Genomic DNA, 25,441 nt, shown 5'->3' with positions numbered 1-25,441 from the left:
TCTTCGGCACGAGATACTCCTGCAAGCCACCGCCACCCCATCAATTTAATCGCTTTGACTGCCTGCTGGTTGTAATTTATTTATTGCCGAAAATCGTTCCCTTCGCCCCCCCCTCTTGATTTTCCCCTGGCCCCGCCGGTTGTATTTTTTAATTGATTAGAAACTCGAGTTTTGTTTTGTTTCCTTGCCTTCAATTGGCATCGGGCCAGGAAATTTTCAGCCTCATTGAATTTCTTTGGGGTATTTTTCGCTCACCCTCTTGACTTTCTTTTCGAATCGCCAATTTTAGCAAATTACTTTCTTGGCAAAACTTTTATATTTGTTGACTCATTTATTGCTAATGTCAAACGTTCGATTTGCTGAGCTGAGCGACTCATATGAATCAGTGATAGTAATCAATGGCGTTTAATTGAAAACCTTGTTTCATGTTTCGCAATTTAAAATATTTTTTTTGAAAATTTAGCAATATTTACTTAAATTAAAAAGAAGAAGTGGAATTTTTGTATCTCAGTTGGCTGACCAGACAGCTTGTCAAATCGTTTCAATATAAATTTTTAGTTGTAGTGTTTCCAAATCAGATTGTGTAGCGTACATATAATTTTATAAAAGTTCATCAATTTTTCGGCTTCTTGGTGGCAAAATTCTCAATGTGTTAACCTTTCGGCCGTACCGCGTCACTCTTCCCATGCTTTTATCAATAATACTTAAGAAGAAAATCTACAAAAAAATATACAAAGTAGTTAGCCCAACAAGACTACAAATGGAATAGCCCAGTTCTCTGCTTTCGGCTACAAAATCCTACAAGTGTAAAGAGGAAAAAAAGCAGAAATATAACCAATTTCTGCAGCAAGTGAAATAGGTGAGTGCGAGAAAGTTTCTCGAGTGTCCAGATCCCAGATTCTAGACCCTAGACCCAAAAGCGGATATTCTAGTTGTCCTTGGGTGTGAATGGAAAGTGGGTTGGTGTGCTGTGTGTTGTGGGTGTGGGGGGTGTGTGGGACTTCCTCGCTGTTGGGCTTCCTCGCTGCATGACAGATTATCGCAAGGACCTTGCTGTCCTTTGAGTGTCCTCGACGGTTATTGAAATTGCTGCAATTGAGTTCGGAGTGCTCGAAGCTATTTAATTGCTGCCGCCTGCCTCTTGGAACTTGTTTTTCACCACTTCTGTTGAAGATGAGCTAACGATGTTGCAACTTGCAAGTGTGGCACTAGCCCAATTTTTGCTTTAAATGAAAATAAATTTAATGCTTAGATGTGTTCATCTTATACAAATACCATTTCAAATGTATCACTCTTCAATGACTTATAGTTAGTTTCTAGTCTTTCACCAATGCACCGTGCCTAATCGATGTTTTTCGGCCATCTCTAGTTCGGGTCAATAAGAAAGGAGCGAGCGGAAGGAGCAGCAAGGAGTCCTCGTCCTCTCCCGCAGGTGTTGTAAGCCAGCAACGAGTGCTGGAGCTGAGCCAAAGCTGCTTTCTCTCAAGTGCTAACTAATTTCGTTGTTGTCCTTGCCGCTTCTGCTCCACATCCTCTACATTCTCCACATCCTCAACTTCGATGGCCAAAGGATGCTCTACTCTCAGCATCCTCTGCATCCTCGGGCTTAGACTCATTCCCTGGCTCATCCTCATCATCGGCGTCTTGCTGCAGTTTCGTTTTTGGTGTCAGCAACATTTCTTCAATTGGTTTCGTTTGCCCTGCCAGTCAGGTTGTTGTCCTTTTCGGTCCTCTGTGTCCTTTATAGAGTTTTATGCGATTTTTCTTTCCTTTTTTTTTCTCTTATTCGTAGTGCAATCTTTTTGGCAAACTCTTGTGTGGCGCACAGTTGTTGACTCTGTTTCGGGGCCAAGCCAATTCCTTCTTGGCCTGGCCAAGTCAACTCTTGGCTTGTTTCGGCGTTTCATGCACTTGTGTGCTCCCTACCTATGCCCACCTATGTATGGCACCTATGCCCACTGGCCACCCCCTTTTCCAAATACGCCCCACACATATGATCTGGCTTCTGTTTCGAATTTTTATGGCCTTCGTCTCAGTTGTCCCTTCCTAACTTGGCCGAAAGTTGAGTTTCTTTCGTTTGGGCAGCATGTCTCATTTGGATCGTAACACTTAGCTTAATGTTTATGACGCTTGCCGTGGAAATAGTTTCGCCTGATGTGAAATATAAGGTTTTATCGTTCAGTTCGGGTGTATTTCTTGCGAATAAGAGAGTTCCAAATTGCACGCTGAAGCTGGTATAAATATTATAAACTTCAGATGAATGGGATATTTGGGATACCAAAAATAATGAATTTTAATGTTAATCTTAATAATACCAATTTAACGAATTGAATGTTGCACATCTTCATTTTTTTTGCTTCATGATATAATTTACTAATTTAAAACGAAACATTGTTTAATTTTCAAGAGGGCGTTGATTTTGAAATCAAAGTAACTTTGTTTTTAATCAGCTTTATTAATTTAAAAAATTAAGTACCTGGAATATTACAGTAATTTTTTGCTTCCAAGATTTGAAAGTAAGCAAAGCTTGCATAAAAAAGCTTTTGCGCTAGAGCTTTAACGGTGCTGCTGGCCAAGCTCTCTCAAGATCAGCTGTTTCTCCATGCCGAGCATGCGGTGCACTGCGCTGTGAATGGCAAACACAACAGCTGATCGCAGCGTGGCAGAGCGAAAAAGTGGAAAACTCTCTTAGTTTTATCGAAATCGGCGCACTTTCCCTCGATTTCTGCGGTGTTTTGGTGCAAAACGACTGTCAGCCGGTTCTAAAAGGTGTAAAACTAACTGAAAGTGACTGATTTCGCAACTAAATCTGCCAAGTGAGTTGATGCAAAGTCTGTGCACCAAGTTCAGTGGGCTAACTTAAGTGTTTTGCAGATTAATCGTTAAAAACGGGGGGAAGTCCCCTTTATGCAACACCGATCTTCAACCAACTTGCAACTTTGATGGGTTTTATGCAAGGTTCCAAAAGTCTGGCATTTTCTTTGGTAAAAAACACAGTCGGAAAAAGAACTAGAGTTGCACTGTTGTCCAGATTTTGTGGCACTTTCGCTGGCAAAATGGAGAAGGTTTACTTCAGAAACGCAAGTGATAGCAAGGAACTGGACATTGTGTTTCGCTTTGTGAATGCGAACTTGAAGATAGACCGGGAATTCAATTTCCGTCGCCAAATGAACGAGCCCATCGATGCGATTCTGGCCCGGATTCAGAGCAATATTCAAAGCAGGCTGGCCAAGTCGTGCAAGAAACTGAAAACAAAACCACCCGCCGAAATCAATGTTAAACTCCTGAACAGCAGTTACGATGGCAAACTAAGTGAATTGACCTTTGGCGATCTACTCGCCCAGGATGTCAGCAACGTGAAGCTGCAGGTGCTGGACACAGTCTACGATTTGGTGTTCAATCCGCCGTGGATTTCAGCCCTTAAGTTGCCCTCGTGTATATTGGCGGGATTCGTTACCTATCCGACCAATGTGCAGATACAATTCGGAGAACGCCAGTTCAGCAAAGCAGTTTGGTCCAAGGCCAAGAGACCCACCGACGTCGATTGGGCGGTGTGCGGAGAGGGATTTCAGTATCTGGTGGCGCCGGAGGACGTTGGTTACCATCTGAAGTTCGTGGTAACGCCGGGAAATGCACAGGGAGTGGCTGGTCCGGTGGTGGAGAAGATATCCAACTCGGCGGTGCTGGAATCTCCCGGATCCTGTCCATTCCAAGATCGCCACAGGCACACACCGAACTCTTTGAGCGCACCCCATGAGATGCGGGTGGTGTCCTACAATCTGTTGGCCGATCTGTATGCCAGTAGTGACTATGCCGGCAGCACTCTGTTCTCCTATTGCCCAGCAAAGTATCTGCAAATGGACTACAGGAAACCGCTCTTCATCAACGAGATCATCGGCTACAACGCCGATATTCTCTGCCTACAAGAGGTCGATCAGCGGATATTCGACTTTGATTTAAAGGAAATCCTGGAACAACCTCCGTATAACTATCACGGCGTAATGGCCCCCAAGGGCAAATGTGCCGAGGGAGTGGCCATTTTCTATCGGAACTCGCGCTTTGAGCTCTTGGACAGCCAGGTTCTGCATTTGGGATCCAACATCCCCGTACTGCCCGTGTTTGAAAGCCTCTGGAATAAGGTCAAAGTTAACGCACAATTAGCAGAACGAATCTGTGATCGGTCCACCACTCTGCAAACTTGTTTGCTCAGGATCAAGGACACCGATAACTACGTGCTGGTGGCCAACACGCATTTATATTTCCATCCGGATGCAGATCACATTCGACTGCTGCAAATGGGATTTTCCATGCTCTTTGTCGAGCACTCAGTTAGCAAAGCATTGAAGGACTTTAATATTAGTAGCCCCAAGAACATTGGACTGATATTTTGTGGCGATTTTAATAGCGTTCCCGAGTGTGGAATCTACAAGTTGATGACGGAGCAGCTCGCGGAAAGAACTCTGGAGGATTGGCGAAGCAATTCCGAGCAGGCTGTTTCGAATGTCGAGCTCTCACAGCCATTTAAAATGGGGTCTGCTTACGGGGCACCGGAGTATACACACTACACCACCCTGTTTTCGGGTTGCTTGGACTACGTATTCTACCAAAACGATCGCTTCGAGTTGCTGAAGGTGGTTCCACTGCCAACAGAGGAGGAGCTGAAAGCCAACGCTGCGATACCATCGGCTGTTTTTCCATCCGATCATGTGGCTCTTGTAGCCGATCTTAAGTTTAAGTCAGATCCTTAAATTTGGGTACTGCATAATGCATTTAGAATATCTCGGGGATTTCTCAGCATAAATAAATATATTAGAAAGCCAAATACTATGCTTAAATGTAATGCGATACGATACTTGCGACACTTCTAAATATACACTCTTCTTTATTTACAAAGTAACAAATAAGTAATATTTGTCCCTTTTAAGAATGGGAAATAAACAAATAACTGCGTAGATTTAAGCGAGAGTAGAACAAGGAAAATAAACCGAAATAAATTGCGGAATGAAGTGACAACAAATTGAGTAAATCCCTGAGTGGCTTAGCTCGCCTGCAAGGAGCAGGATTTCAGGGCTTCTGCTCCTGTTTTCCGGCTGATTGCAGGACGCAGAGCAATTAACGTGAAAATTCGCCAAGGAAAAACGCTCCGTCGAGGAGGTGGCGCCAACAACAATGGCGCGAAAAGCTGAAATGAAATCCGAGTGGAAAAAAAAATATCCCAAGCCAACTGAAGTGATTTTCGCACTAATTAACTGCACTTAGTTGACACATACCAATCTATTCACGCCGCCACTCCCCCACAAAGTTGCCGTTGGCCATAATCAGAGCCAGTGCAGCATTTTAATTGGTTTCCACAGTGCTGCCAATATAAAGTCCCACATGTGCAATCGGAATTTTCCACAGAAATTATTAGAAAGCAAATGAAATGTGGCCCGATGTGTGCGTCACACTCGCGTTGAAAGTAATAGTGCTCGCATTTCAACTTACCTTTTGTCCCTTTTGTCTTAGATAAACCATATTATTTATGAATATATTACAACTTAATATTTTTAAAAATATCTATAATACAATAGCATCCTATAAATGGCTTTAAATTCTAATTTAACTTTATTTAATAAAGGTGAATATGCACAAAGATGCATACAAAGAAGTGCTATTAATTTTTCTCCACCTGTAGCCGTTCGTGTGGTGTTCTATAAGCCCTGCAACTCTATAATTACGTGGCACCGTGTTGACAACTAACTTCTTGCAGCGAGGAAACTGGGAATGGGAAAATAGAAGCTCAGCTTTCCACTCTCGGTTTGGTTTGGTTTGGTTTGCTTTAGCTCCTCATTTTCCTGCTCATACGAGGCATATTGTTATTGCACATCAAAGTGAATTCGCTTGATTTAGTTCTGATTTTTCCATGGCAACATGTGTAGAGCAAATTCAAAAGATTTTAATGAGTTGTGGGTATGGTTGAGTGGGAAGTAGTGAATATTTATGCATGTATTTCAAACAAAATCCGTTCATTAATTTCTTTACTTATTACTTCCGATTGCTTGCACTATAAAAATCCACATTTATGCACAAACGGTAATGCTAAACATACATATTTATTTATTTACGTTACTCATTTCGTACATTGAGTTCATAAAAAATGACAGAAAAATAACCTCCAGCCAAGGGTCATCGCCAGGACATTTTATTTACTTTGTTGATTAAGCTAAAATAGCATAACAGCAGGGGAGAGATCATCCAAGTGGCAAAGTTACGAGGCAACTGCCAAGGACAAAGCTCTGCAAAAAAAAAGTGGAAAATACCCCCGAAAAATAAAAAAACAACGAAGAAAAAGCAAACGGAAGCATACGAAAATGCCAGGAGCGTGGATTACATTAACGCAGTATTTTCATAGACGAGGGTGCTGAGCAATGGGATTTGCGGGGAGGGGTGGGGTGTTGGTTTGGGTTTTCCGGGGGCAAGTTGCAAGTTGCCAAATTAAACGCCCACTTAATCTCGACGAGGTCAACCTGAGACAACAAACTCATTCGGTGGGCGAAGTGAAGGGCACTGCTGAGTAAGCAAATTCGCTGACCAAGATTTAAACCATTAAACTGGTTGAAAAATATTGCGAATATTTGTCATGAATTTTTATAATTTATAATGAAAAAAGGTTATTAGTTCTTTTGAGAAATATGCAATACAATTTAAAACTTCTGTTGCGTTATAAAAGCCAGCGCTCTTCTGCGATTGCAGGGTCACTTGTAATTAAAGTGGGCAGAAGAGGGAGCTGTGGTACTTGGAAAATTCAGGGACATCGCCAGGGGACAGTGTCAAGATCAAGTCTGCACCTGGCTCCTGGCCTCCCAACGCATTCGCTCACTGCCCCAGAGGTCTAGTCGGTTTCAATTAATTTCACGGCGAAGGGCGACTGGCTGGGAAAACTAAAGAAAAACTGCTTTCCGGGCACTTTTGTGTCAAAAAGTTGTCGTCGCGACATTTCTACTGTGTCTCGACTGCGTTTTCCTTTTTCCCCAGATTCCATTCCTGATTTCTCCATATTTTCCCAGCAATTCCTGCTCCTTGGAATGTTTTTATTTTATCTGCGTTTTTTTTCTCGAGTGCAGGAAATGCGTACTTCCTGTTTGTTGTCTCTGCAAGCTTTGGCATATTTGCGTGCTCTGTCCCCGTCTCTTTTCTTTCTTTCTCTTTCTCGTCTTTTGCCTGCCTGTTTTTCCAGCTCCCCCTGTGATTTTCCCCTTTTTCCTCTGCCAGTTGGAGGGGCACTGAATGCACTTGGACCGTAACTGTCTGCGAATCTTCTTTGCCTCGACTTTGCTGGGGTCTCCCCCATAAACTTTTCCTTCCTACTGACGCATAATTTTACATGTTGTCGTTGTTGCTTCCTTTGTGTACCCTGTTCTCTAAACTCGCAGGGTATACATGCATGCGTGTCCATTGTGGAAAGATCTTTGTCGGTCTGAAAAATTCCCAACACTTAGCGCTTCCCTTGCACATACATAGTTTTCTATTTGCATATTGCCTGCTGGGTATCCAATAGTCGATGCAGCGCCGCTGCAGTCTTATTTTGTTTGAGGATGCATGGGGCAGGAAATGCCTGAGCTCAATGCACTGCCCGTTCCGTTGGTTTTGTTAAAAACTTGCTACCATTTATATGTTTTGTGTACATGTGTGTGTGTGGAGACGGCTCATCCTTCAGCTCCTTGCTCCCAGTTCAGATCCTGTATTCCCCGCCGTGTGCAAGTTCATCCGCTTGCTCTCCGCAGAGGCTGCGTTGATATTTTTTGTAAAAAGCCCTGTGCAGAAATTTTCCGGTAGCAGCTTATTGGAATGGATAGATTGGGAGAAAAAGGAAAAGTCCGGTGCCATTCACTGCCTCTTTGTCGCATTAAAAAAGGAACCTAGGCAAGTTCGGAGTTTGTTTTGTTTTCTGCGCAGGACTTTTACCAGCCAGCAGCTTGTTATGGGGCCGTACTTCTAATCAACTTTATGGAAAAGTATTAACTAATGCGTGCAACGTGGTCCTGCATTTGACTTATTTATGTCAAGCTTTCATCAGGAAGTCAGCCCAAGTCTTTCATGATTTTGAATAGATGTTGCCATAGGTCAGTCATATGAATAGAGTAGCAGCTTCCTATCCTTTGAATGCCCATTGAAGTCGAGGACTGTGAAAAGGGAATATCCTCCCTTGTGGGCGTCTGTTCCTTCCCACGAACACGGGTATGAGAATGCTCTGGGTGGAGGTCAACTCCCACCCAGTGCCTGTGCCAATTGTGAAGCTTGGGGCCGACCTGTCTCGACAGTTTTAGACAACGATACATTTTGGACACACTCCGAACAACATGAAGGACAATGGCAGGAGCAACAAGCAGCGACCACAAACGCAAAGTTCTTCGCGTCAACTTAATGGAGTTCGGCGAAATGCCACCTAAAGTGAAGGAGGAACATATCATCAGGAAGCCGAGTTGCAAAGTACGCTTAAGTTTATGCATTTACCAGAAAACTTAAAACTCACATGCTAGCTCAATTCAGATTTGATTGACCACAGTTTCCATAAAAATATATGGTTTAAAATACAATATTAGGTAATAATTTTCATTGAAATATAAAAACAAGATCAAATGCGATTTTTAACTAAAACTTGCTAGTGCAATTCCGTTTATTAATTTTAAGAACTATCTATACAATATCCTGTTTTCTCAACGAATGATCCCAAGGGAAAGGGTATTGAAGGACCAGAGAGCACAAGGCTTCAACCGCAAGGTTCCAAGTGCTTTGTTTCCGCTGCTCTTTACATGGATTTTCAGAGCCCATCTCCAGTGGCATCCACGTATGTAGCTCCCCAATGCGCCCAGCACTTCGGGAGCTTACCACATGTGCACTTTGTAATCTGCCGGCGTTATTGCATTGTGTGGTCGCTCGCCAAGGTGGTCGGCTTGAAAGGGGGCAGGGGGCAGGGGCGGTATGGGATGTCACCTAGACTTTTGAGTGCATTTTCCTGCGGTCGCTCCTTGCAGATGCTCAAGAAGTTTATTGGGCTCCCAAGGAGCTGCCCTTTTTGGAATTCGATACGTTTTCAAGGGGCCATTTTATGAGTATCTGTGCCGGCTAATTGATTCGTACATTGTTTTTGGCACGTAGGTGAGGTCCTCTTTATGACATGCAATATTCCTTTTTCAAGTTTTGCGAACTGATAAACTATAAAACTTGTCAAATGATTTCATCTTAAATATTTATTTTCGTTAGAAATCTAGAAAATTAGTTTCAGCGTTAAGGTATATACTATGTATATATTATGTACCAAAAACATTCAAAGTTCTTAATTAAGAATTAAGCAAATTCTTCAATTTGTTAAGCAGCAGCCAGGACAAGTACTGCATCCCAATCAAGTTTTTGGCTTCGGTAAACCACCGGAGCAGCCACAAAGGAATTTCCACTCTCTGTGTCATGCGATCTGGTTGTGCCTCCCATTTTTCTGGCTCACCTTAACAAGAGCCTCATAATCGCATCAGGAATTTTCTTGTTAAGCGTCAGGGAAAGAACAAAAAAATATATATGTACATCCAAAAAAAAAAAAAACAAAAAAAAACCAAATTTTCGCAACTTTAGCGGGCGTCGCGTCGCCGCAGAAAAAGTCAACAGAGCGCGGGGCCGAGGGAGTGAGGGATTGAAGTCCTTTGTGGACGGGGATCGAGGTCCTTTGCCTCCTGCCCTGCGTTCGGATGGAATATACAAACAAGCAAAAGTTTGTAAACAAAAATTGTGTTAAAGGCCAGACTCTCCGCTGGGGGAGGTGGAAAATCGGGGGTCTTGGGTTAGTGGTTTTCCTACGGGTTAAAGCGGCATGCCGGAAAAGTTTTTACATCATGATGCGGCGATGATATGGCTCTGGGAGTTGGACAAAGATGGGTTGCTATGGCTGTTCTCTTTCTCACCCCCACCTCTCACCTGATTACTCCCACCTTTCCCCATTATGGTTGTAGTTTTTGTTGCGTATTTATTGTCGTCTAGGCTCAACATCGCCACATTCAGCTACCATTCCCATTTCCATTACTATTTCCACTGCCACTGCTGGCTGATTCTGGATACATTCCATTTCCACTTCAACTTGCCACATTCATTCAGCCTTTTCGCTACGTGGTTTTACCCTTTTCGCGGGTATCACAATATTATTGAGCCACTTACCTAATTAGAAAATGTTTAAGCTGAAAATCAACTAATTTCTTTTAGAGCCTATGAAGGTATTATTTGATTACAGTTTCAGTTAGTACAACAATTTAGAGTATTGAAATAAGGTTTTTTGCCATACACAGGAATACTTTTTGTTATTTTTTCTTGTCTCTGTTGTTTTTTCGCGGTTAAAGTTGCTGGCATTTGTTCCTCGGCTGGCCACACGGTTCGTTGTCAACGTTTGCGGCTGTTGTCCTTGTTTGCTGTTATCCTTGTTGTATGCCCATCACTTGGTTAGTCGGTTGCCGTTTGTGGGGCTAGCAACCCTCTGCTATTATAGGAGAATATCCTCCAAGATACATTTGGACCCACTTGTAAGTTTTACCTTACTTAGAACTTACTTAGTTACTTACTTACTTACTAACTTACTTAGTTACTTACTTAGTTTTGATAGGTATTTATATCAAATGCCCAAATCACACTAAAATCGTTACCCCTAAGAAATAATGTATAACAAAAACTTTAGTTGTTGCTATTTATTAAAAAAAAAATATATTAACTTTAATCACATTTTTTAAATATTAATCATATTTATCAAATATTTAATAATATTTTTGTTTCGATGTTTCATTGTTTACGTTTTGGTGCGTAGAACTTATTGTTTTGGTCTTTTTTAAAGCATTCAATATTTCCCAAACCGTTTCGAATACTAAATTTCCCTTTACCGTTACGAATTCCTACGCAGGCGCGCTCTTTTGTTGGGTTACATTTCTCTTTAAATCATAAAATTTCCCTTAGCTGTATTTGTATTTCGATTTATGTTTTTATTTTTGAATTTCAATTTTTGGAATTTTTGGAAGTACTGCCTTAACTTTCTTCAATAAAAACTGGACAAAATAAAAACATTTTTAAAATGGTTGACTTATGCGCAAAATTAGCAATAGTTGTTTCAATTGTATTGCAGATTTTAAAACTTTACTATTAAATAGTTTTTCTTATATTTCTTTGGAATGCAGTTAAGCAATATAAATATTGATTTGGTGTAATAGCTTTTTAATAATACTACATTTAAAGTAAACATTTATGCTTAACTAGTAAGCAATTAAAATTGATAAAGCTTTTGTTGTTTTCCTTCTTGAGCTGCGTTAAATTCCAGTTAGCCAGTTTTTCATTCATAATTCAATTGACCATTTTCGTAGGGGAAGTTGTAGTCTAAGGGCTCAGTCTAACAGGTTGCTATGATGGCAACATGTGGAAGAGAAGAGGCGAACAGGATAACCGAACTGAAAGCGAACGAGAGAAAATATCCCAGAGAGAATCGAATTATTTACTCGGGGTTTTAGCACACAACGTTTGCCGCCTGTAAACAGAGAGCCAATTCCTGCAGGACCTTCGCCAAAGGACCCTGTGTGAGTGTGCGAAATTCAATTTGACAATTGCCGACTCTGCTGCCGAAGCGAAATCAGTATTTAGTATAAATCGTGCTTTCAAACGGTGCGGATGTCCTGATCAGCGGTGTTATCCTGCGTCGTTCGTCCAGCTCGTCCTGTTCGTCGATTGTCGATGGTCGTTAGCCGTTGTCCTTTGGTACCGTTATCGCGTCCGGACGTTTGCGCCAGTGTGTGCCCTTTTAAGTAGGCAACACTTTTGTAAGACTCGAACTTAACTCTGCAATTAACCCAAAGAAAAAGCATTACCAAGAAGGAAGCCCGGCTTCTTTAATTATTTATATTCGCTCCTTTCTCTCGCATTCGGTTAAGTGTACAATTAGGTGCGCCGTCGAAAATTCAATCAGTCAAAGTGGAAAAGAAATCTATAAAGAGGAGTGCGTCTGTGTGTGCAATAAAAAAGAGAGACAGGCTCAAATGATAACAGTCGTAATCAAAGGCTCTCGGTTGGCCTTTGTCCTTTGTTGATTCTGCCGTAAATTCGATTGCCACTGTGCAGCTTAAAATGTATTTCAACGCAGCACTAAAGTAAGCAATTTAATATGTAGTCTTACATAAAATAGCTATCGTTAGACTTTAATTCTTGTTGGGAATTATTTTCTGTTACCATGTAGAATGGTTTTATGATTAAACATTGTTGTGCTTAATCTGTATCTGCGTATCGCATAGTTGCATTTAGCCGATTGCCACTGTAGCTTCCTGCTGTGTGTCAACGTGTTAAATGCAAATGAGTTTTGTGGCTCTGTGGCTGGCTTCTCTCTTGCCTTTTTTGACTGTTAAGCTTTATCAATGGGCAACAACAATTACACATTGTTACGTCTTCAGATTGTGTCTTTCCCACTCTCTCCCGCTGCACAACTTTGCTTTTGAGTGTTGTGTGTGCATGTGTGTGTGTGTGTGCTTGCATACCGGAAATGCAAAACTTCAACAACAGCAATGGCAGCCTTTCTTCTTTATTCCCTTCCGTTTACCGTCTCCCTCGCTTTTTCCCACACTTGCATTCCTGCTATGTGTTTGCGCGTCTGTTTTGCAATTGCAATTTCCATTTCCGTTACCGTGGTTGCCAGGCTGAATAAAATTCAAAAATCCAAAGAAACTGGTTTAAAAGATTTGGAAAACTAAGTAAACAAAATTCAGAAAGGGGAAGGAGTGTTGCCAATGAAAATATTTGCAGTTGTACTAGTATTAACAATACAAGTTCTCGATCTTATTGGTTATAATCATTGAAAAAGCTACTTACAGTTTATACAAGGTACTTTTCTTCAACCTGCTTTAAAGCAGGTATAATATAAATTTGGTACTTGTTTTGGTACCCTACCTTATATTTTCAATAACACTAGTTCATATGCAAGGAAATACCATAAATAAATTCGTATATATTATATATTGTTTGTTCCTTGAGATTTTAAGAACGTATAAATCAAGGAATTTAGGTGTTTTTTAAAGCTCATTTATCTGTGCATCTGAACAATGCCTTACCTCCCTGAAAACAACAACAGCTGGGGCATAATAAATTTATGATTTCATTTTGCCCTTGTATATTTGCTGCTGCCTCAATTACATTACAGTGCTCGCTGCCTTTGTTAAATTCGCAGTGAGCATTGTTTTTGCCGTGCCAGTCATTTTTAAGAGCTCTTGGCCGCCGCCATTTTGTGTGTTTGTGTAAATATTTAATTGATTTTTAATATGCGCAATGCATATTTGATAAGTGTTTTGATTTCTTTGGGGCAGCAGATGGCAGCTCCTGGCTGAGAAAAATATTCCATGGGAGTGGGATATATGGTGGCAAAGTGAAATCTCGTTTCGTTTTAATGGTCTGCGCATAATTTGTGAGCGTTTTTGTTATCTGCCTGGTCCGGAGTAAGTAATGCCAGTTTATATCATATTTGAAAATAATTTTGCCAGGGAAAACGATGTGAAAATTATTCATATAATTTAATCTGTTGAATATTCAGGGTGGATGCCAAGACACCTTACAGCATAAGCGTAATTTCTTCATAAAACTTTAAGTGAGTTAGAGCTTACGAAATTTTCTTCTAAATAAATCAATTTCATGTTAAATTGACAAAATCAGGTAAACAACTGCAAGGCAAATATCAAGTGAAATATTGTGCTACGATTTTAATACAATTTGCAATTTGATAATGTGGCACAAAACGGTGTTTAACAATCTATTGGATAAATGTTGGACCGCAAAATTTAAATTGGCAAGCGGTGGCCGCAGGCGGGGAAACAAACAACAGCAGAAATCAACAAAAATGGAAATTCGTCGCCAATCACGTGCCGGCGCGGTTGCCTAGCGGAAATAAACGCGAGTGCGTTTTCTTGCTGGCGTTTTTTTACGCGAAGTCTGTTGACAGCAAAAGACTGCGGGTATTATTGGGGAAATATAAGGTGAGATAAAAGACAAGACCGGAAAAGGGAAACGTGCTTTTAATTAAAAAACGTGAGGGGGATATAAAAATGTGCCATGGTCCTTGTCCTAATATTTATTATTCTTAAAAACAATTCGTTTTGTATAAATTGCATTCATTAATTTTTCTGTATTGATTTTTTAGACTTGTAGATGTAAGCTCTTGTATTTTGACCCAAGGCTAAAAATTGTAGAACAATATTTGCATATAGTTGTCAGGCATTTGATTTATTGCTTTTAATTAAATGCTGTCATCTGGGGCTGAATTTAAATTATAAGGTGGAGATGAAATGCTATCTGATGCAGAAAAAGAATAGCAATATTTTAAATGTAATGGATACTTACTGCTTACTTATTCAGATTGTGTTATTACTATCTTTCTATATATTCCTTCATCGAAAGATCGTATTCCTTTTTGTTACCACAGAAGAAATGTAAATATTTTAAAATCAGAATTATGTGCTACCGCTCGCAATTGGCCACCAAGTTCGAGCTAAAAAGCTCCTGCCAGTTCAGTGACCTCCCTGAACGCTTTTCCCCGAATTAATTTTTCTCCTACAACAAATACCGAAGCTCTTTGTGAAAATGTTGTTTACAGAGGAGCGGGACAAAACCACAAGTTTCAACTTACATTTGCCCATAATTATGCAATTACGTAACCATTTAAATAGAACATCGGACGGATACAGAGCGAAATTAAATACGCAGACGGAAAATCGGAAATGGGGAAATAGCAAGGGAGACAGACTGCCTTTGACGTGACTTGACTGTTGCGCTGCCAGTCTCCTGCGGTTGCACTGGTGGAAGGGAGAGGGACGAACGCTGCCAGACTAGCACCGTCTCCCTCCCACAAGGACCCAAGCGTCCTGCGTACGTAACTAATTTGTGTTGGTGTGAGCCAGAAACCACACACATTCAAAAAGAAAACTCAACAGAGAGCTAAGAGGAAAAACTCGATAATCCACTGCACAAATATTATTTTTTATTGAATCCGTCTAAGAAAATACGTAGATTTGATTAATGTTTTGAAATTTTTAAAACATTTTATTATTATTGCACTAAAAAATAATATAAATTATTCATAATTTGGACAGGATATCTTCCATACATATGATTTGTATTGAATTCTTTTGTGCGAAATTGGCAAAAAAAACAAGACTTTAGAGCTGAATTAAGCATAACTCAATCCACTCCTTCGTTTAGTCATTTGGATTCAATCGGTTTTGTTTACGTCGCTCCAGCAGTCAATCAATATCGTTCTCCATCTGCTGTCCTATTCTCCGCCGCTCTCCAATTCAATTTCACTCGGTGGCCATCCCATCCCATCCCCTTGCTGCGATGTTGAAGTATCTGTTTAGTAGTGCGCTTAACTTGACTTCCGTTTCCGCTTTGAACGGCTTCCGTTGAGCGTTATTATCTAACTAACTAGTGGCACTCGTGCGCGTAACGTTCTTTATGTGAGCTCTATAGCTGTATCTGAATACACCCTCCTCGCTGTATCTTTGCATCTGGTCTTTGGTCTGCGGATCGCAAGTCTCTGCCAGCCACTCTCGTCGGCGACGTCAGTGTTTGAAAAATTTAATTACAAACTCTCTGAGGCATTATTAGAGAGATAACAGGATAATAACGATGGGCAAGGACGTCGTCGGTCGGCAGCTGTGCTCCACTTTTTTTTTTCCTTCCTCCATCCTTGCTCTTTCCACCGCCATTCTTTGTAGGCCTGCGTCCTTCCTCCGACTCTCCACGCTCCCTTGCATGGAAATTTTGTTTACTTTTCCTTCCGTCTGCCTTTCAATTAGTTGTTGAGACTAGACTAGAATGCACGTGACAAGCCTTTGCGCATTTGTCCCATTAAAAGTGAGCGACACGGATTTTCAATATACCCACAAACTTTAATTAAATACACTGTTTTTATTTTATTATGCAGTTTTTATTGCCAGCTGCATTAATTATGAATTTAAATGTTAAAATATGCCACTGCTTGTGGGTCATCAAGTATGCTTTTAATTGGCAATCATATTTCAATTAATTGCTTATCAAAAAAAAAATCTTCAACACCAAAAACAATATTAATATACAATGCGATGTGTTTAAAGTATTTTATGCGCAAATTTATAGTTTTAATTACTATCAGCGGGGAGTAAGGAAAATGCAAACGAACTTGGCTATACATTTCCATGTTCGACAACAAAATAGAGATACAATTTTATAACATTATAACACATTTTAGTTCGAGACCAGTATCACATTATGATAACAATAATGTGTACTCCCAACTACTTTTGAACTCTTTGATTTTATATGGTACCTTTTTATAGAGTATGGCTATTTCAGTATAATCATTTTTGAACAAAAGCTGCGTACAGCGCTTTATAAAAACATCAGCCACACATTTAATGCTGACATAAATATGAATTTACTTAGGCTGCATTAAGTATACGCACCATGAACCCTTAATCCATTCGTAACAATTAAAAGCTTTATTTGGGCTCAATGTGAAAAAGTATGCCACGTACAGAGGTCACCAGTTATTTTTTGTTTACCACATTTTATTCTTTACTAATTGCCCCCATTTTCCTTAGTAAAAAGTAAAACAAAATATTGTTTTCTATAAAAATTAATTCGCTTGTAAAATATTTGGTTTTGTTTGCCGTCAATAATTGAATCGAAAGCGAAAGGCGGAGAGGGAATTCGTTTCAATTTATAGTTAATTAATAAATGGCAATGAATAAACGCTCGCCCAATGCAAATGAAAACATTTTTATTCAACTTTTGTGCATTCGAGGCTAAGCCTGTAAATTGTTTAACAATAAGCGAAACAAAAGCAATCGGTTGTAACAGCTGCCGAAACGTTGAATTCAGGTTAAGCTCTTGTTATAAAAATAAAATAAATCCGTAATACTCTGCGCTGGAAGTTAACAAGGAAATATTTTTTGTTGGCGCCCGTGCACCTGAATATCAATTAAATTAAAAATAACCATCATTTACGGAGTGTAAAATTAAGCAAGTACCTCAGCTCCCCAATTATATCTAGATATGTATCTTAGCAGTCAAGCGAAAATAAAAACCAAAGTTTATCCTCCTTGTCCTAAAATTGGATATGTAAAAAGGTAAACCAGTGAAAACAAAAACTCCCCAAGAATTTCCATGCACAAAAGACAAAGAAAAACAAAATGAGGAAAAGACGAGGCGCTCTTCTACTAATTGTTTAAGTATTAGCTAAACTTTGTGGCATTAAGTCAACTCCGTGGCATGGCAGCAATTTAATTAAAAAAGTTATTTCGAGATGTATTTAAAAATTAATTTCGCCAGCCAATGGAAAAGCACGTTGTGTGCTTTGCAAACGGTTTGACCAGCTGGCACAAATGAATGGCGGCAGGGAAAATCGAACCGAAAACTGTGTTCGTAAATAGGGTATATGGCTCTGGACCCGACAGTAAACAAATTAGCTCCAGTTCGCAGGCATAAAGGAAATGTATTGAATATGTGCCAACGTCAGCTGACGCCTCTCCAACAACAGCAAACAAGCGACAGCAACAAAAGACGCAGGAAACTCAACCGCAATGCAAAGCGTAAAAAATGCAGTGAAAATAGCCAGTAAATTGTGCAACATCTGAGCCAAATAAATAGCCGTACCAACAATGTGGGCTTAAAACTGAATTTTACTGTCGGAAAAAATTAAGTTTTTGTGATACAGAAATAAATATCTCTTTCTGTTACGTATGGTGCGTATACGTAATATTTATAATTACACGGAACAGGACTGGCAACTATTAAAGCCTACTTTTCGGTGCTGTTATTATATCAGCTGTACCAAATTTCGAATGTATATATTCACCTACACTGTACTGATATAAAATATATTTTTATTGATATTACGAACCTTTTTAAATTCCATGCGTGTACTAGTCAGCTGCCCTTAAGGCAAAGTTCTCCTACTTACTATGACTCTAAAACCGTTTTGATCTGCATTTTTTACAAGCATTAATATAATCTTTATAGCCTCTACTCGCATTCCTTCCCCTTTTTATGTGTGTGTGCGGCCAATTAAACCCGCCCATATAAATAAAAATAAACAATTTGTGCAAACGAAAAGAGGAAAGCAGAAAAGGGAGCTCACAAAATTTGAACATAAAATGAGCAATTTCCATGAAATTGTTAAGAAAAATGTGGCAAACATTTATTGTTGAAGGAAAAGGAGAATGAAGAGCATATGGAACATAATTTGCAGGAGGAAACAAGGAGAGAGACATCATTTAAGTGCCGCCTTTGTTATGCACAGTGAAAAAATTTCCTAAAATATATGTATCCCTGTCCGCCTTCCCTTCCATTTCACTTTGCACTCGGAAACAAGAGTAAACACATGTCTGCTAGAAAGCATCAAATAACAAAAAAAAAAAAAAAAAAGAACAACACACTGACTCACAAAAGGCCACTAAAATATTATATCTAATAAACCGAAAAAATGTTTTGGGGCGAGGAACGAGATGAGAAATACATAAAAGAGGGAACAATAACAAAAGACATCAATCATAAGTCAGTGGGTACACGTCCACATAATCTTTCTCCCCCGAACTTTTTCGTCTTTATGTATATTTCTAGAGGGACAGTGAAAAATTATTCCCAGCCAAATGCCCACTGACATTAAAGTTTGTGTGTATTTCAGCCATGCAACATCTTTTTCCACCTCTGACTCTCTTCAATCTCGGCTTGTTTACTATGGCGGCATATGTTCATTAAATTTATTAAATTACAGACACACGCAACATTCGACATATGTTTGCTATATACACACAGATAGACCTCCTCCATATGGTCCTGGCAGATGTTCAGACATCGAGAGCATTTAATAAAGACATGAGTAGGAGACAGGACACATGCCGAGTGCTGTTGCTAAAGACGCTCGCTAATTGGACTGGGTGGAAATTGGGTGAGGAAATTGCCCCTAACTAGACATTATTAAATTGGTGCAGAGAGCAAGCAGCAGTTGCGACATCATATAAAAAGTAAAAACTGAAAAGCAAACTAGATTTTCCACTAGCGAGGCAGATTCCTAATGAAGTCAGAATATACAACGTTTGTTTAAATACCAAACAAGCTGTCATAATTTAGTGGGCATAACATACATCCTTTCTATCTTGAGTTTAAATATATTTATCCAAAGTGAAAGGCAAACTCTTATAATTTCCTAATGGGAATGAGCCATCATAGTACCATATACAAATCAATGGTGTTGAATTTGCTGAATAAGTGTTACCAACACAATGTTCTTAATATTAAGGCACACTTAATAGTTAATACTTTCAAAATAAATGCCTTTCAGGCCATAAAGTCAAATCTGAACGTAAAAACAACACCGGTCATCTAATCTCGATCCCCGTCTGACGGCTGTGGGAGGCATAAAAATGTCCTTGACATAAAGATGTTAGCGGGGCATCTCACTCTAGCTTTTTGCACTGCTATCTCTGTGCTCAGGAGACTTTATTAAGACATTTCACGCTGAACTTTATATATACATAAGTAGTGGAGAAGCAACAACGAGTCGCGTCTACTGGCGGCAATAAAGCCAAGCCAAAACGCAGCTGAGTTCCATGCAGAAATTGTGAGATTTATGACAGGGTGTATATGTATGTATGTATATATGTATAACCACCCACTTGCCACCCAAACCACCCATGGTTTTTCCATAAAAGCGAGGGCAAGAGGAAATGGAAAGCGGAGCGACAAGGTGACTGCCGCAAGTGCGGTTTAACTGCCAAGCCAGATCCCAGAACCCAGAGCCCAGAATCCAGTTCCCGTAACCAGAGCAAACAAAAAACATTTGCCGACTTTTGGGCGTCTGGCGCGGCACAACATCGGCTTGTGTTGTTTGTGCCGGGCCATAATTGGGCCAAGTTCCCAGGGCTTTATGCGAAAATTCTGTGAAATTTCTGCAAGTGAAATCACTGGAAATGTTTCAATTTGATGGTGTAAAAGTGAAAGGAAATGCCGAAATCGATTTCGCATCAAAGAAAAATTCAAGAAAAATCCAACTTGTTTCAAGATAGTTTAATAGTTATTACATTACTGCATTCATATATTGTTATCTTTTTTTCCGTTAAGTGGCAGTGCCAAATTCATATGAGGTATTTTTTATTTTCAAAACAAATTTTCTTTCTAACTGAATTGCAGCCGCGTCAAATACCTAAAAAAAAAAACCCTGAAATTTCCTACACAATTTCCTTAATTAAAAATGTATTGAATTTTGAATGCAAAAACCCTCATATCCTTTTACGCATTGTTTTAAAATCGATTTTATTCCCGGACCCCTTTTCCCTCCAAACAATTTGTTTCTCGTCTCTCTGCGAAAATAGTAAAAACTGCCTGAAAACCAAACAAACGTTCACCACTTCCGTCGAGCCCGAAATGAGCATTTCTGACAGCGAATATTTGTAAAAAAACATAGAATAGAATATTCTACCATAAATTAAATTCATTTGGTAAAATGCATAAAACATAAATCAAACCTTAGATAGAAGAGGGGAAATGCGTACTGGGAAGCCTAAACAATGCCTGCCTGTCTGTCTGTCAAATGCACTCAGCGCTCGGCGCCGATGAAAATTTAAATGGTCAAAACTATATAGGAAATGTATAAAATATTTAAAAGGCAGAGAGAGAGATATAGAGAGAGAGACGGCACGAGGAAAACAAAACATCAGGGCAATGCAATTTTAGCCAACAATTATAAGCATATTAAACTATTAGGATTTGCATTAGTGTGCGTAACTGGGCGTGGTGTGTGTGTGCGTGTGTGTGTGTATTGCTGCTGCTTTGGTAGGATGGCGGGTTAAAAATCTGGTGCAACTTTATTATGTAGGCGCAAAATTTGCATATCAAAGCTGCTAATAGAGAGACACGGACAGGCCAAACAAATGGGTGTGTGTGTGTGTGTAAATTCAGAGACACGCACACATGCCCGCAGCCGCGTGTCTGTGTGAGTTCATTGTAATGCGTCCTGAACTGTGCAGTGCGTGTGTCTGTGCCATAAATGTGTTATTTATGAGCCATATTAACAAGCGACAAACGACGGCGACGTCGGCAACGACAACATAACTCATACGCACTGTGTTCTGGAGCACATTTATTGTATTCAATTATTGATGTAGTTCAGTTTAGCAAGTAGAGCTCGGCCCAGCTTTAATCTCTCGATTGTTGTTAAATAAATGTTGTGTATTTTTCAGATAACTATTTAAGTCTTTGAGTTGGGCACGGCCTTGTGAAATATTCATGAACATAAATAGCATGCTAATAATAAATGCAAAATGAAATGAATGCAAAAATCATTAAAACTTGGATTCCATTTATTTATTCAACTTACCTAAGGAATTAAATACAATATGTTTAATAAACCACTTAGGCATTGCATTAACTCACCATTGAACCTCTGGAAATCAGCGTAAAATCTTTAAATCTATTTTTGCATAACAAATCTGCACAATTTGGCAAAGATAATTCAATTGAACGTTGAACCCTTTTAAATCGTTTTAACAAAAAAAGAGGAAATTGCTGATAATATTTTTGTTTGCAGACAGACAGAAAGGTGATTCACAGATATAGATCTGCTCAAAAAGAAAAAGGTCCTGTAACTGGTCAAAGTCACAGGACACCTGCAGATTGTGTGTAAAACAAAGCACAACCCTTTTTGATAAGCGTACGTCGACAAAAATCGAGAAGGGACGCAAAACACCACGCAAGCAAAAAGGATTTTAACTGTATTTTGTTCTTTAGGCCAATCCCTTTGGTCTTTTTGCTGATTTCGGCCACATTGTCTATTACACACGAATTAACATGAAGCCGGAAAATAAACAAACGGCGTAGCTGGACAGGGAGGGGAATCCCCACCATAAGCTGTATAGCCCCATTCAATCCGTATCTGTATCTGTATCTGTATGTGGTGCATCCACTCCGTGAATATCCTCCACAAAATGTCAACAGCTTTGTGTGCTCCCCGCACCTTCCCACCTTTCCCTCCCCATCACGATATCTTTGGCTCCTATTTTTATTTGTCGTCTGTTTTCTTTATACCGGTTTTGGCGCATTTTGGTTTGTTTTTGTGTTTTTGTGTATTTTATGTGCGAATGCTGCAGCCAATATTTATTTGACAAAAACCTATGGCAGACCCGATAAGCACACCAGATGCACACACATCGAGTGAAGGATTTAGATGCGGCTCTGCAAATCGAATACTGGGGAAAACCTGTGCTTTGTTGCAGGATATTTGCAGCATTAGAAATATAGGGGAAGAATTATTTCGCAGACAGTTGGATTTCGCTACTGGCAGCTGGCCGCTTTAAATTTGTATCTACGTTTGTACTTTCGTACATAGTATGCATGCATCAATTACTGAATGTTTAGTTTATGGTTTTCGATGGATTAAACGAAGTTAACCTATATTAGCGTACTCGGGCAGGAAAATATTCCCCACTTATTTTTCTGACCATGCAATGGTCTGTCAACTGTTTTAATACATCACAATTGTGCCAGAAATGGCTAACGAACTGCATGACAATGTCAAATTTCGAAAGCAACAAATAATAAATTTTCACGAAAATTGACAACATCAACTTGATGGGTCGCAACAACATTTGAAAGGACACGACACACACACACACACCCACACCAACACACACACACAGCGGATGGAAAACAAACGAACCCAGTTAAAGATAAGGATAATAAAAAAGGAAACTGAAGCGGCACCGGGAGCGTCGCGTGTCAGGAAAGATTATGATAGGATATATTATACAACAGGAGCAAACAACAGGAGCAGGAAGTCGGGCAAACAGAATCGAACGTCGCACAATTTGAGTGACATGTCAGCACAGAGCAGCAAAATGCGAAAAAAGCCCATTGCTGGGAATGGAGCGAAAAAATATATATTTATTTATACATTTTTATCAACAGCGACAATACAATATTGTCAAAGTTTATTGCATTTATCAATGTATAAAGCGCATGCATAAACTTTTTTTTTTTTTTTTGGTTCATTTGGCACCGCACTCAAGGGAGTCGGGAAACTCTGTGAGTAATTAGTTCAGTTGAGGAGTTTTCCAAACCGGAGCGAAAGCCAGACAAGTGTCCTTTATGAGACCCATGCCCTCAGTGTCTGGCCTCTGGTTTTACTAGCAACCACGATATGCCCGAACAGGATGCAAGTCACTGAGGGGCAATTAAACAGGACCAGAGTCGTCTAGCCGTGCAAAATGGTTATTGGGCTCCTTTCGTCTAATTTGTTATTTACAGCGCTTTGCGTGTTAGATTTAATGCGTTTGCCTAAAAGGTTTAGCCGAAAGGATACAAATCCAGGCAATTTAAGTGGTGTGTTTAAAACTATAGCACTGCTAATTATTTATTCCCAGAGCCCACCAACTGCAATATATTTAATTATTGCGCGTATAAAGTACTCAGCCAACTAATTAATGCTGACGCAATCTGGGGATAAGAACAAAGTCGACCATTTCCTCGTTAACTTGCTTTATTTTTCCACCCCAACCAAAACTCTCGGCGACGAGGCTGCACATTAAAATCAAGGGAATTGGCTCATGTTACGCTTTAATTAGTATTTAATTACTCAATAATGCAAACCACGCGTCGTATGAGCAATATCATTTATTTCGCAGCCCCCGGAAAGCCGTATAAATTAATAAAACATCAACGGGAGGCCATTAATTTGATTTCGTACAAATATTTTTTGCGTGAGCAGTTGGTCAGAAGTTAAACGATCCTAACCTGCTCGCCCGTTGAAAAAACACGCAATTGTGGAAAAGCAGTTTCCCTCGTTTCCCGCTGGACATGCCAAAAGTCGTAAAAACACAAATCTCGTTGCCAAAGTCGAGAAAGCAAACGCAACAAAAATTGATTTCGACATTCTTGCGAGGTTCTCAAGAACCGAATGGCCGATGAGAACAAATAGGGAGTGAAATTTAGTTGTTTCAGCGTTGAAATAAATGGAGTTTCTCGAATTAATTAGCAAATGGTGAAGGCAGTTTAATGAGAAATGTGCCGCCAGCTGCGTGTGTGGGTTCCATAAATAATTCCCCCATTGCTGCCCAATAAAAGGTAGAGCCAGGTCTGATATATAAAACTGTTCAGTTTGCGAGTGTTTGGCACGCAATTTTCTGTTCTCTCATCTATGGCCAAGTCGAAATGCCAAGTGTTTTGGCATTTTCCTACTTGCTGGAAGCATTAAAAAGGTGGACAATGTGTTAATTGCTTCGAACAGGTCGTGAAGAAAACCATGGGCTGGTTTCTTTACTGCAGTATTTCTAAATAAATGAGCCTAAAATGGCAGTCATGCCTTTCACTCGGCCGTAATCATAGAATTGGGTCCTTTTCCTGTAAATTCCATTTATTAGAACCAATGCTGTAGGTTCTCTAAAACTACAGAGTTATTTTATTATCCCAAAAGCAAAAACTCAAGTTTTCATCATCCACTCACAAGAACTGAGCCGCAAACGCCAACAGCTTATTTTCAATATGAAATTGTTTTCGGTTTTTTTTGCTGCTTTTTATTTTGTTGCCTTCTGTTGTCTGTTCATTTACTTTTACGAGACATTTGAGATTTGCATAAACAACAAACAGCCGAGTGTGCATATGGACATGAAACATGAACATGCCCCTGACACAACAATGGCAGTTCTGTCCTGTCCACCCACCTGGTGGAAAATAATCCACCCACCCACCCACCAACACGTCCAATAGAAATTTCATGAGGCCCAGCCTCTCAGCTTTCCTGACTCTGGGGCTCTGGTTTGGCAATTTTGCAGTTTGCAATTTTTGGTCAAACAGATAACAGAAAATAAATATAAATTATTACAGAGTCGTCGCAGTTGTTCCCCAGTTGGTTCGGTGTGGCTCGAAATTCGTTCAGCTACTGTTCTAATATTTATACTAGGTCAGTGCTGTGCCCCAGACTTCAGAAGCAGCGCGCACGCTATAGACTAGAGATTACCCCTTGCTAGCGGATTTTTATAAGTCAATTTCACGCTCTAAGTGGTCTATAACAGAAACTACACATTAATGAAATCAAAATAGCTTCTTGTTGTAACAGCATAAATGTTTCAAATGTTTACGTGTTCCAACAAAAGTATGCTTTAAGGGTTAATGGATATCTAAATGAAAACAAAATTATTTTTCAGAATTTTACAGGGTAACCATTGTTTGATACACAGATAATATCTAATTTGTGTGACATTAAATTCGATGAAATTCCTATGACTCTTAAATTAGTTAATCAAAAGAAATAGCTTTTAAGCCTTTAAAATTTTTTAAAAGAAATCATAAATTTAAGTATTGCTAGGTGGCTGAATGATGCATTATATTTGAAAAGAAGAAGAACATATTGGAAATATTTTTTACAAAAATCGACAGATTA

At 39.7% G+C, this 25,441-nt stretch overlaps 2 protein-coding genes across 3 annotated transcripts in view; both read left to right on the top strand.

The window, feature by feature from the left end:
* The first annotated feature begins 722 nt into the window (after positions 1-722).
* Positions 723-5,013, top strand: LOC120443848 (2',5'-phosphodiesterase 12). The gene is made up of 3 exons (XM_039623209.1): positions 723-859; positions 2,509-2,816; positions 2,875-5,013. Exon 3 carries the CDS (start codon positions 2,943-2,945, stop codon positions 4,746-4,748), a length of 1,806 nt encoding a protein of 601 aa, XP_039479143.1. The 5' UTR covers positions 723-859; positions 2,509-2,816; positions 2,875-2,942; the 3' UTR covers positions 4,749-5,013.
* Positions 747-25,441, top strand: part of LOC120443847 (CUGBP Elav-like family member 2) — a 106,260-nt gene continuing 81,565 nt past the window's right edge. For both annotated transcript variants that reach the window (XR_005615602.2, XM_039623207.2), the window contains exon 1: positions 747-859. The gene's annotated coding sequence lies outside the window, so the exon portion shown is untranslated. The remainder of the gene's footprint in view (positions 860-25,441) is intronic.

This window comes from Drosophila santomea, chromosome 2L (genome assembly GCF_016746245.2).
Source record: "Drosophila santomea strain STO CAGO 1482 chromosome 2L, Prin_Dsan_1.1, whole genome shotgun sequence".
NCBI classification, from domain to species: domain Eukaryota; kingdom Metazoa; phylum Arthropoda; class Insecta; order Diptera; family Drosophilidae; genus Drosophila; species Drosophila santomea.
The sequence above is the reverse complement of the archived record's forward strand: the minus strand, read 5'-3'. Positions and strand labels throughout refer to the sequence as shown.

What these genes read in the sequence shown, in the direction of transcription:
- LOC120443848 (XM_039623209.1), top strand. Translation starts at nt 2,943, where the DNA reads ATGGGTTTTATGCAAGGTTCCAAAAGTCTGGCATTTTCTTTGGTAAAA.